Below are 12,434 nucleotides of genomic sequence, written 5' to 3'. Positions count from 1 at the left end.
TTGTTGGTTTCAATGTCTTCTGTCTGCGTCTGATGTGCAACACTTTTCAACAATCACACTGAAGGGGAGATGACCACAAGCTATGTTCCTGAGGAGTTTGTATCCAAAATTCACAACATTTGCTCCGAGTTTAAAACAGAAAGTTACGTGTCAGCGTTCCCCTGCTCTACCACTAGATGTGCATATGAATGATCGAGCTGTTCTTAATACACTGCCTGGCCAAAAAAACGTCACCCAAAAACAAAGCCACTAATACTTTGTTGGGCTTACCCAACCCCCCCGCTGGTTGTTCCCCCCACTTCTAAAGCCTATATGTCCATGCAATATGGCGTTGTTTCGATAAGCTTGCATTGATGATGGTAGAGTCTGACCGCTGCACAAAGCCTTCTCCTGCACATCCCAAAGATTCTCATTGGGGTTGAGGTCCAGACTGGTGGCATGTGTGACATAGGCCTTGTTCAAGCTGAGCTGCGCCTCGCCTGGAAAACAGACGAGAGCAGACGGACGCAGCAGGGGAGTGGCTGAAAGCCGGCGTTTAAGTCGGACAGATTTCCCTACATGTGCAGCTCGTGGGTGACGATGGATGAAGACATTGCGTTAAGTTCATACTTATTTAATTTGTAGTTTTAATTCTGGTGCCTGTTAGCAGCTGAAACACATCCTCACGTGCTTCTGGATATCATATATTGTATATGGAGACATGACTAATAATAAGTAAAGATTATCAGCTGTAGCTTCAGTGTGCTCATAGGAAATGTGACAAAAGAACAGAAAACACATTTCTCTTTATGGCCTATATAGTTGTCATCATCAACATAACATGATTTACAGAATACATGTGACCAACTAACATTTCATGTTCTACCACCGGATGTTTGGATCAAAATATGAACCAATCAGATCTTAGATCAGGTGAGAGCCAGGCGTTTCCCGTCATGCCCTAGGTTTTGCAGCTGGTGGAGAGCAGCTGCAGCGCCTTGCTCTAAAATCTGCGGCCGCCTTGATCTCACGAGGTTATCGTTGCCTACGTAGGCATGACGCCAGAGCAAGTCGGCGTCAATTCGGACACAAATCTAACCGGCATGCACTGCTCGCCGATCACCGCTGGTCTAATCTGCACAGAACTGGCTCATCTCGAACACGGCCAATGTCTCATGCTCCCTGGACCACTCTTCCACTATTTGAGCCTGATGAAACCTGGCATTGCCATCTTGGAATATGGCCATGCCTTTAGGGAAGATGGAATAACGTGGTCATTCAGTAAAGCTGACCACATTCTTGCAGAACCTAGTCCTGACTCACCGCAGCAAGCCCAGATCATAGCCCTGCCCCCGCAGGCTTGTACAGTAGGCACTAGACATGATGGGTGCATCACTTCATCTGCCTCTCTTCTTACCCTGATGCACCATCACTCTGGAACAGGGTCCATCTGGACTCATCAGACTGGTTTTTAATAATGTGTTGGACAGTCCCAATTTCTGCAATCTCCTTGCATGTTTTCTCTTCTTGATGCATGCCAGTGATGTGACCCTTCTCAAATAGCCTAACATCTTTTCCATGACCACAAGATGTGTCAGCATAACAAGTTAATTTAGGTGTTAGTCACTATTTTAAAAACCTCGGTATCCAGATGACCTAATGAATCATATCTAACCTAGTTTACTGATGTCTTCCCCCACCACCTCCACCACCAACCCTTTCTGACACCTCCTTCACGATCGTAGACTCATGCCGCTTCTTGGGTACCACCATCACCCAGGACCTCAAGTGGGAGCCCACCATTACCTCTGTCAAAAAAAAAAAGACTCAGCAGAGGAGGCAGCAGGAAAAAAATTTCAACCTTCCTGTACAGTTCTACACTGTAATCGAGTCCATCCTCACCTCTTCAGTCATCGTTTGGTAAGCTGGAGCTACCATCAGGGAAACGAAGAGATGGCACCATGTCTAGCACTCTGCTGAGGAGGTCATTAGCTGCAAACTTCCCATTAGACGGGGCCTGAACACCTCCAGGTCATGGTTGCGTGCAGGTCGGATCACAGTTGGCCCGTTTCACCCTTGACAAAGTCTTTTTGACTCACGCCCATTTGGCAGGAGGCTCTGATCCATTCGGTCCAAAACCTCAACAGTTTCCCCTCTGCAGATGGACTCGTGAATGACGATCCTAGGACTGCTCACTCCAGTCGCTTAGTTTCAGTTAACTTAACCCTGTGGTGTGTTTGTACCTGACCAGTACTGTCTTGTATACACAGGTGCTGGTCAACAAAACTGATTTATTTCAGTAATTCCATTCAAGAAGTGAAGCTTGTATATTAGATTAATTCATTGCACACAGACTGATGTATTTAAAATGTTTATTTTAATTTTGATGATTAATAACTGACAACTAATTAAAATCCAAAATTCAGTGATTCAGAATATCAGAATATCAATTAACACCAATGCAAAAAAGTGATTTTAAGAAATGTTGGCCAACTGAAAACTTTGAACATGAAAAGAATGAGCATGTACAGCACTTAGTATTTAGTTGGAGTTCAATCATTAGACAGCATAGGACAAACTTCCACTGTAATGCTGACGATACAGTTATATTTATCCGTAAACCCCAGTGAACCGAATCGGTTAAGTGTGTGTTGGCTATCTCGATGACCGCCCCTGCCTCATCCAACGACTGGGCAGTTGAAATGGGGAGCCAAAGGCAATGCACGGGCCGACGCTCGTCATCCGCAGCTCTTTTCATCATCATCATATTGCTCGAAGTTCAAGGTGAGGAGGAGGAGTAGCAACCATTTTTCATTCAGACCTTGTAACTGTTAACGGTATTATGGGGTGCCAGTCAGGTCTCCCTCCTGACTTATAGGATTATTGTGAGAGTTAAGAAATTTGCTTTGTACCCAGTTTTTCCTCCATCACACAAGGACTTATACTTAAAATTAATTAGTATACACCCTTCGATTCTGTAAAAAGTGAGGGCCGCCAGCAGAAGAAATTCAGCACAGTCCATTAAGACGAATCAGCAGTCTTGACTTTGATTTTGTTGTAGCTCCATTTTAATTTCCTGTTTTTCCTTGTAGTTGAGACCGCCGTGGATAAGGAGCTATGACACAAAGCAAACATTTTTAAATTAAGCACACAATCCATTCAAACATAAAAAAAGAATCCCGTAAAAGAAAAAATCTGTAACAGAACTCACTCACTTGACGGTGATGTGAATGACTCTTCGAACAGGACACAATTCAGAAAACTCTAAAGAAAACAAAGATTTGGTTTTCCCTTTAGCTCTCAGGGACTTAACACGTGCACGCCAAGGTATTTTGGTTGGTGTCTGGTTGGCTCAGAGGACTTACGTTCTCCTCTGGGATGAGAGGTGAATTGCACGCCGTCACAGGGAGACGTTCCACATGCTGACACGTTGTTCCATCACTTTTAAGATGAGCTTACCCGTCTCCAGAAGCACAACACATCCGAGGGATCAATGGCCTCGTTGGATGGATCCAAAAGTGTGTCTGGTTTCTCAGTGTCTTGCATGTAAATGACTGGGGAAAAATCCAGGGGAGAGGATTCCAGGAATCCAGCAGCTTAGACACCATATAGGCGTATTGCTGCCCACGCAACTTCACACGCTACAGCCACGCCTACCCACTATATCCTGTTATATGCACCCACAGAGCGCAAGTAAGCCATCAATAGCTGCACACGTTGCTTATCCTGAACCCTCAACAACGTCTGGAGACTGAAAACTTCCACTCCACACTGCCCCAACATCCCGCTCATCCCTGTACCTTCTGCAGCTCAGCAACACATGGGAGACCGTCTCCTGTTCCCCACAAACACGTCTCCCATCTGGGTGTTTGCCCACCAGGAACAGGCCACATCCCAGACCACAATGTCCCAGCCTCAAACGGGTCAGCACGACCTCATCCCTCCTCCCACAGCCTATATCCAGCCTTCCTTCACCCACCATGTCCTGCAGTCCAAAAAAGCTCCTACCCTTTTGCCCTGTGCACCAGGAGACCTGCCACAAGCGCCTGACCTCCCGGCAGATCACCGCACAGTATTCCACCCACTCCCATATGGGCGGGAACCCAAACGAACCCCACAACACTGCCCTGCTTCTGCAGTGAGCAGAGCAACTGGTGTACTGAGACCAGCAGATCCGGCCTAGAGCCCAATCTCAAACCCGCCAGCACACTCAATGCTGCCGCCAAGTCGGAACACACGACCACCTCATTGGCCCACGTTCCCCCACCCACCTCAAGGCGCACAGCATAGCCACCACCTCTGACGTGAACACTGAACTGTGGTCACGCAGCCGGCCACCAAACACAGGCCCCATGCTAGGAACCACAAATCCCACTGCAGCCCTGCCGCTCTCAGGGTCCCTAGAGCCATCCGTGTATGTCGGCACACACTCTGTCAGTGCGCCCCAGGGCAGCTGTGGCTACATTGTAGCTCATCACCATCAGTGTGTGAATGTGTGTGTGAATGGATGAATGATACACTGTAGTGTAAAGTGCTTTGGAGTCCTTACTCTGAGAGGCGCTACAGAAGTGTGGGTCACTTATCATTTATGTTGTCCCAGCCTAAGAAATCACAATGTAGCCATAGAAACACTACTTGGTATATATGTTGTGTGTGTGTGTGTGTGTGTGTGTGTGTGTGTTTAAAGACACACCATACCGGCAAATCTGCGTAATATTACCGCAATGGTATGTCTATAAACGTGCCATGCCGGCATGGCGTTTCGCGAATTTTGCGGCATTCGTTCTGCGTCGCTTGGTAGTAATATTGCGGTAATGGTCTGTCGTATGCACCCTGGTGCAACAGAGGCAGATGTCATGATGACGCGGGGAGTTATTGCTGAGCTCCGGCTGGCAAATTTATTGAAAATGAAAGTAAACACGCCACATCTCTATAGTGTTGAGTAGATGCAGGAAGGTGTGACCTAGACTGAAGCTGCTTAGGAATGAGATTTAATGCTGCATTGTAGGAACTGGAAAGGTCAAATCTAAGTCCTCTAGCTGCCGTCATCTGAACCCTTTTGGGTTATCTTGTTTTGATCACTCTCCTCCAGAAGCTGTCCCTGCTGATCTAACCAAAAGCTCCTCATCAAACAAGGCTTCTCTAAAGAAGCTTCCATTGTCGTATAATGATTTGCATTGGAAGTTCGTATGGATTTTCTTCACTGGCATTGCACTCCAAGTCTTCCATATTATTTTATGGAGAAGGACGGTGGATGGTTCAGTGGGAAGTGGAAAAAGAGGAAACACACACTTTGCACTTTTTATTACAATTTTACAGCCATAAGATTAAAAAAATACCAGGCAGCCCTGTTACAATTATGGTCATAAGAGGGTTATTAAGACGGCGATGCACAAACAGGAAGTGATTGGTAGTCATTCCACTCCAATCCAGTTGGTGGCGGTAATGCACCAAATTGTTGTTTGCCAAGTGCCATAAGACCACAAATAATAAGAAGAAGAGAGGTGGGAGTGTTCGTAACAAACTCAAAGCAATAGTCAAAACATGAAGCATGAAATGAAGTTATCCTAGTGGATCCAATAAGAGAAAGAAGCAGCTTGCTTCATGAAAGCTTTTATTTTCACTTCTGAAAGTGACATCGTTTTTCAATCAATCAATCAATCAATCAATCAATCAATCAATCAATCAAAGCTTTATTTATAAAGCGCCTTCCGCAACCCTAAGCCCAAGGCGCTGTCCTATGTAAACATCAAAAGGAAGCAGAAAGGAAAGACAATGGAAAATGTTTAAGGGAGGAAAACATAGACCAAAATGGAAAATAGAAAAAAAAATAAAGGCAAAAGCACAGGAGCACTGACAGGAAAAAGAAAGCAGAGCAAATACTGAAAGCGCTCAAAGGGAGGGGAATACAGGAAAAAAGAGGAGACTGATAAAAAGGGAAAATAACTCATGTCAGAAGAGGGGAGCGTTTTGCAAATCCAGTTAAAGGTAAGATTGTCGAAAATTTAGTGTAAGGGGCCCCATGTCTGTGTTCGCCTTGGGCACCCAAATAGCTGAATCCGCCCCTGGTTGATGGTCCCTAAGCGAACCACCGCTCCCATTAGCGAGTCCTCGGAGCTCAGCTAACCGTCGTTTGTGGCGCAGCGCACGCCCGGCATGAAGACTTATCGCTGACCGCAGTGAGTTCGTCGAAAATCCAACGTCCAACTTTACCACGGACGGTTGCGTAAATTAAATACGTCTGGTTTAGATCACAGCTGTGGTGCTTTTAATTTGAAGGCGCACAAACGGAAGTACAGCTTAGGCCGGACGGAAAAAGAATCAGAGGCAAAATCCACGAGAAAATAAGAGTCGGACGAGTTTTATGTAACGGAGTTGAGCTTTTTGCTTTCAGACGAAGTGTCGAGTTGTTTTCACAGCTTGTTATCCTCCAAATGGCTCCGACTAACGTCTGCCCTCAGTACTCCTCAGGAGCAGGTACGTGGACGAGCTTTCAACCGTATTTAGGGTTAGCTTTAAGCTAAAGCAGCGGCTGTCAGTAGGCTGCTTTCTAGCGCACGTGTGTGGCTGTGCGCGTGCCAGTGACACGTACCTGTTTAATAAAGCTCACCTGAATCAAGGTGTGTTTGTGACTGTAGCGTGTGTGTGAACAGCTTTTTAGCTTAACTTAAAGGAAATGTCCTCCTGCCTCCGTTCTACGGACCCTTTTTGCTTGTTTAATTAAATACGTCTAAAGACTTTCTTTCTGATCGTTTATGTAATTTTATTTCTTGTTTTATTCCAGTTTGCTCATGATTTGTCTTGTTTATTTATTTTTATATCTTTTTGTTTGTTTGTTGTATTCTGTTAAGCATGTTGAGTTTCATCTGCGGAATAATGCTAATACTTGGAGATTTGTCTGTTTTTCTTTAACCACGTGCTCAACATGAACTGTGTCTGTGAACAAAGTGTTCCTGGTTCAACGCCTCTGGACTAGAGGTGCATGATGATTACCTGCGTCCTACAGTAAACCAGGCTGCCCTCTTCTGCTGGTTAGAAAGCATTCAGCCTCGGAGCAGAATCAGCTGGTATTTTAGTTTCCTCTAGCTGAACATTAGCTACTGATAACTTTCCTTGATTCAGGGTGATGCTTTCTGCTAAACCCGAGGGTTAGGGTTCCTGCACCCTGCAGGGTGGCCTGATCAATGTGACTGAACTCCTTTTGAAACACGTGTTCTTCAGAAAGATCTACTTATTGGGTCATTTAGATGGTTCAAAGTTCTGAAGCCTGTGTAATCCCGATGTGCTGGACTGAAGATAACAGCAGGATTTTAGCACCAACGGGGAGTTTCATGTGGAGCTGTAAATGTTAGGGGCCTCATTTATCAAGCTTGCTTACGCACAAAACGCAGTCAGAAAACTGCGTAAGCAACTTTCCACGCAAACTTTGGGATCTATGAAAGAAAACTTAGTGGAAAAATGTGCGCAACTTTAAGTTGACTAAGGACCTGGCTTACACACATGTTGGACATGGAGAGCACCTGCAGTGCTGCTGCTGAGAAGGATAACATGAAATTTTGCAGCATTATCACTTGTACTTCGTTTTCACACAGAACAAGACCCCCTCACACACACACAGTGACCTGATTGATCATGCACCCTGGCTACTTGTACAGGGGAGATCTCAGTTTGGCTCACTGGTTAGCACGCATGGCTTTCACCTGGGAGTCTGGGAAATCAAATCCTTATCGGATCTTTTTTTTTAATATCCGCCACAGATCTGTCTGAAGAAATCAGCATTGACGGCTTCAGCAACGCTGTGGCGCTCCCTGGATTTTCTCTTATTTCTTTTGCAAAAGCACTTCCTTTCATTTCTCCACCTCACCCACAGGTACCTCAACTTCTGCTTCTGTGAAATAACACTTCCTTGATCTGCCTTGATCTACGGTCGCCATGTCATTGGCGGAGCGGTGCAACAGCCGGCTTATGTATATGCGTGAGATCCACAAGGCACTTAGCATTGACCATTTATGGCAGTAAGTGGGCGTGGTGAGGGCGGGATGTGACTAAAAAGCAGATGAGAACCTTTCTAGATAGTTTCTGATTTATGAAGAGGAGATTGCGTGCAGCTGTGCGTACTCCATGTTTGATAGATCACAAACCTACTTGGCGTAAGTACATTTTTTTGCTGAGCTTAAGTACGGTTTTAGTACGGATTCTACGCCATGTTTGATAAATGAGACCCCAGCTCAGTTAGACCTTTGTGGAGCTGAGAGCTCCTTCGATCACTGAACTACATGAAGGGGCATCAGGTTGATAGACAACTCTTTGTCATGTGCACAATGCTGACATTTATGTTTATGTTCATGTATTTAGGAGACGCTTTTGTCCAAAGCGACTTATGGTACAAGTGATAATCGGCATGTTGCCCTTGAGACTAACAACAACAATAACAACAACTTGACATCAGTCATGGAGAGGAGGGAACAAGGAGTAGACAGTAGAGAGGGGGGACGGGTGCGGGGGGGGGGGGGGGGTAGTTTAGAAGATGCTCTCCAGGGTCTTCAGAAGTTTTTTGAAAATTGAAAAGGAAGCCCCTGTTCTGGTAGTGCTTGGTAGGTCATTCCACATTTGTGGAACGATGCATGAGAAGAGCCTGGATTGTCCTGAGCGTGGTGTAGGCACCGCTAGCCGACGATCCTACGATGACCGGAGCGGCCGGGCCGAGATGTAAGCAGGGTGTCCGCGGGGTTTTAAAAAGTATTAAAAAGTGATAAATAAAAATAGTCAAATTTAAGGCCATTAAAAGTGTTAAATTTGGTCTCAGAGGTATTATTTTTTTCCAAATTAGGTATTATTTTTTTCAGACTATCAGATGTCGTATTCTGAACATCGACATAGAAATATATTCCGAATGAAATGTTTTGAACGATTATAAAAACAAAACAAGCCGATTATTTGCTCCTCCCACTTGCGCTGCCCGGAGTTACAAATGAAGCGCTCCTCCACAGTGTTGCCAATTTGGCGACTTTGACGCTATTTCTAACAGCTTCTCAGATCCCCTTCTTGACTTTTTAAATTTTAAAAGTACCTAGCGAACACCTCAGAAGCATCTCTGGTAACCCTTAGCTACTTTCTGGATAACTGTCGTTGACGTTTCCTGCAGGTTAGCTAAACACTCCGCCTGCGCCCCGGACCGTTCTTCACAACATTAGGAAAGGGAATGATGTAGTGATGTGTCGGTCGCTAAAGAAACAGCTCTCAGAGCCGGCTCCTTGTTGGAGTAACCAGAGTGAGTGACACACACACCGCACCTGCGGACTCCTGAGCCCATAAAAACGGCTAAATGTGCGCGTGCGGCGCGCTAAACACACGTGCAGCTTGCCCCGATTGCTGTGAGACCGGGTTGGGGGGTGCAGCTGTGGTTGGGACAATTATTACATTAACTGATGGACCTGTAAATAAATAGTTTATAAATAAGGTAGAAATAAGTTCCTCACGCTGATAAATAATAACTAATCTCTCTGAGGACACGGTGCTAGTGCACGCTCCTACAGCACCTTGACACGACTAAATAAATGTTATGCAACATTTAGTGAACAGCAATTTGCATGTATTTGTTATAAATGCCACTGTATAATTCTTGCTGTCAGTATTTGCAAGATATTGGTATTTGGGTCTGCACTGGTTAGACTTACATGAGTTAAACCAAGGTCTATAGTCCTTGGGTCGTAGACTATGAGCTATAAGTATATTGGTCTTTTTATACTGGGAATCAGGAGTTATTTTAGTGATCATCTTGTTTCTTATTTATTTTTGTCCTGATTGTGCCCTGAGCAATTTTATGACTGAATAACAACAACAACAAAAAATCTACATAAATTGAAAAATCATCTTAAATAATCGAGATCTCAATTTCAGTCACAATAATCGTGATTATTGTTTTTGCCATAATCGAGCAGCCCTACTTTAGCATATCCGGTCACATAATGATGACGTCATATTCAGTGGTCGTTGTGCATCATTTCAGGCCCCGTGGTCAACTGTCTGAAGCGCTGAACAGAAGTGCCTGGCCTATTTTCTAAGTAAAATAAATATGTGCAATACGTTGTCAACATCAGTGAGTCTCTAAGTCTATTCTTTTTGTATGTTATATATGTTAAAATATGTGTAAATAGGTCGCTGATTAACCCTTTTTAATTTAGTGTTGTGATGGTTGTAAAAAAATTCTGAAGGTAGTTAAAAAAAGTATTAAAAAGTAGTAAATTTTACTTAAGGATTGCTGTATATACCCTGTGTAAGCCTTTGCAAGAGGATTCAGGTAGATGGGAGCCGTACCATCTCGGACTTTGTATGCTAGTGTTAGCAATTTGAATTTGATGCGTGCTGCTAGCGGTAGCCAGTGGAGCTCAATGAACAGAGGGGTGACATGTGCTCTTTTTGGCTGATTGAAGACCAGACGCGCCGCTGCGTTCTGGACCATCTGAAGAGGTCTCACAGTACAGCCTGGAAGACCAGTTAGAAGGGCATTGCAGTAATCAAGGCGGGAGATGACAGTAGATTGCACCAGGAGCTGGGTGGCATGTTGTGTTAGGTATGGTCTGATCTTTTGTATGTTATACAGCGCAAAGCGGCATGAAGTAACTGCAGAGGCACCATGATCTTTAAAGGTCAGGTGTTCATCAATCACAACACCCAGATTTCGAACGGCCTTTGAAGGAGCCAGAGACAGGAAGTCATTTTGGACTAGACATTTGAACTAGAATAAATGTGAGTTTAACTAAACTTCATCTATAATAGTGCTGGGTTTGTGACCGATTTCCTGAATCGATGTGATTTCAATTCATAAGTCTCTGAATTGATTAGATAAAATTCAGTCTGGTCTTAAATTAACTTCTGTTGTTCAGACGAGCTTCTTAACGTTACGTCAGGGGTGTCAAACTCAAATTCACACTGGGCCAAACTCAAGTGAAAAAGGTACAGCTACCGTCCACATTTCCTTTACAGATAGGTATTGTTGAACCTTTTTCATGTAGAAACAACCTTAGTTTAGATAAACACTGAATCTGGAATAAACAAATTACACACCATCAAGTCAATTAGAAATAAAACACACATCAGTGGTATTGGTTACTTATGTCTCTCATTATAAAACATTTTTATTCCTTAAAATATGTATATATTAATCATTTTTTATTTTTAAAAATCTTTTGAATTTGAAGTATTTTTTATTATGTGTTTTTGTTGTTTACTCTTTATTATTAACATTTACTCTCCCTTTATCCTCCTGTAATGAATGTAATTGCTGCTGTGACACCAGAACTTCCCCACTGAGGGACAACAAAAGGATTTTGTATTCTATTTCTATTCTTCTTCTATAGCCTTCCCTGTTTAAGTTGGTTACATCTTTTTTTAACAAGCCAGCAACAAAAGAACTAGATAGTAATTCTCCTCAATGAAAACATCTCCGCCATTAACGTTCATGCTTTAGAGCAGAAAAAGTGCATAAAAACAATAATTCAAGCTCCACTCTTATGCTCACCTGTTCAAGCCAGACACCTGCAGCTCCCTCTCTAACTGAGCTGGGAGAGGAGTTCATCAGTGAGACTCCTGTGTTGTTTTTTGTTCATCTCCATGACAGACAACAGTTGCTCACACAGGCTTGTGCTGCTGAACATGGAGAGCCTTTGAGCAGCTTGAGCATGGAGTTGTGTCCGTGTGTCGAGGAGGACGGATAGAAACAACAGCAGCTACAAGCTCTGACTTGAGTGTGTTACTTCACTGGAGTTATATGTTCTGGCGGTTGGTGCGCATGCTATGTCCACCGCAGCCCGCAAACAGGTTACTGAGCTGTTGGAATCTCTATTTCTGGGCTTCAGAGTTGACAAAGCGCTGAGTAAACTTGGTGCTGAGTAAACTTGGCGCTGAGTAAACTTGGCGCTGAGTAAACTTGGTGCTGAGTAAACTTGGTGCTGAGTAAACGGGGGCATAAACGTTGTTTCAAGGCAGCGTGAATTAAGAGTCCAGGCTTTGGTCAGGTAATGTACAGTTAGACTCATGTAAGGAGTCACATTCACACTTGACCACATGTCAGTGGTGGCAAAGAAAAGGTCCACACTTGAGCTCGTGCTCTGTGTTGTACTTTTTCGGCACAGCAGTTTTTGAGAAGTAGGTTTTCCCTGGCGACGCGAATTGCTTGTCAAATTTCTGGAGAAGGGACTTGAATGCAGGTTTCTCCACAGTGGAACAGGGCACCATCTTCTCCACCAGTTACCGTGTAACAGCGCCTGTCAGGCGTTTATGTCTGACACTGTCTCTGCTGTACTTGCCGGCTCGAGCAAAGGCTTCGCCGACTCCCAAGCTGTCGGCTGGCACCGGCATGAGCTGCCCCGCTGCTCTGTGTGGCAGAAGGAGGAGGCGGCGGCAGCCGCGCTTTAATAGCAGGATGGTAGCTAGCTAGGTGAGCCCTTAAATTA

The 12,434-nt window shown here is 44.4% G+C and overlaps 1 protein-coding gene across 1 annotated transcript in view; it reads left to right on the top strand.

Moving 5' to 3' along the window:
* The first annotated feature begins 6,273 nt into the window (after window positions 1-6,273).
* The window catches only part of mtr (5-methyltetrahydrofolate-homocysteine methyltransferase), a 77,573-nt gene continuing 71,412 nt past the window's right edge, over window positions 6,274-12,434 (top strand). Inside the window, exon 1 of the mRNA XM_070545360.1 lies at window positions 6,274-6,456. Coding sequence (XP_070401461.1) covers window positions 6,414-6,456 — 43 coding nt within the window. The 5' untranslated portion in view covers window positions 6,274-6,413. The remainder of the gene's footprint in view (window positions 6,457-12,434) is intronic.

Source organism: Nothobranchius furzeri, chromosome 16 (assembly GCF_043380555.1).
Source record: "Nothobranchius furzeri strain GRZ-AD chromosome 16, NfurGRZ-RIMD1, whole genome shotgun sequence".
In the NCBI taxonomy this organism is placed as follows: domain Eukaryota; kingdom Metazoa; phylum Chordata; class Actinopteri; order Cyprinodontiformes; family Nothobranchiidae; genus Nothobranchius; species Nothobranchius furzeri.
The sequence above is the reverse complement of the archived record's forward strand: the minus strand, read 5'-3'. Positions and strand labels throughout refer to the sequence as shown.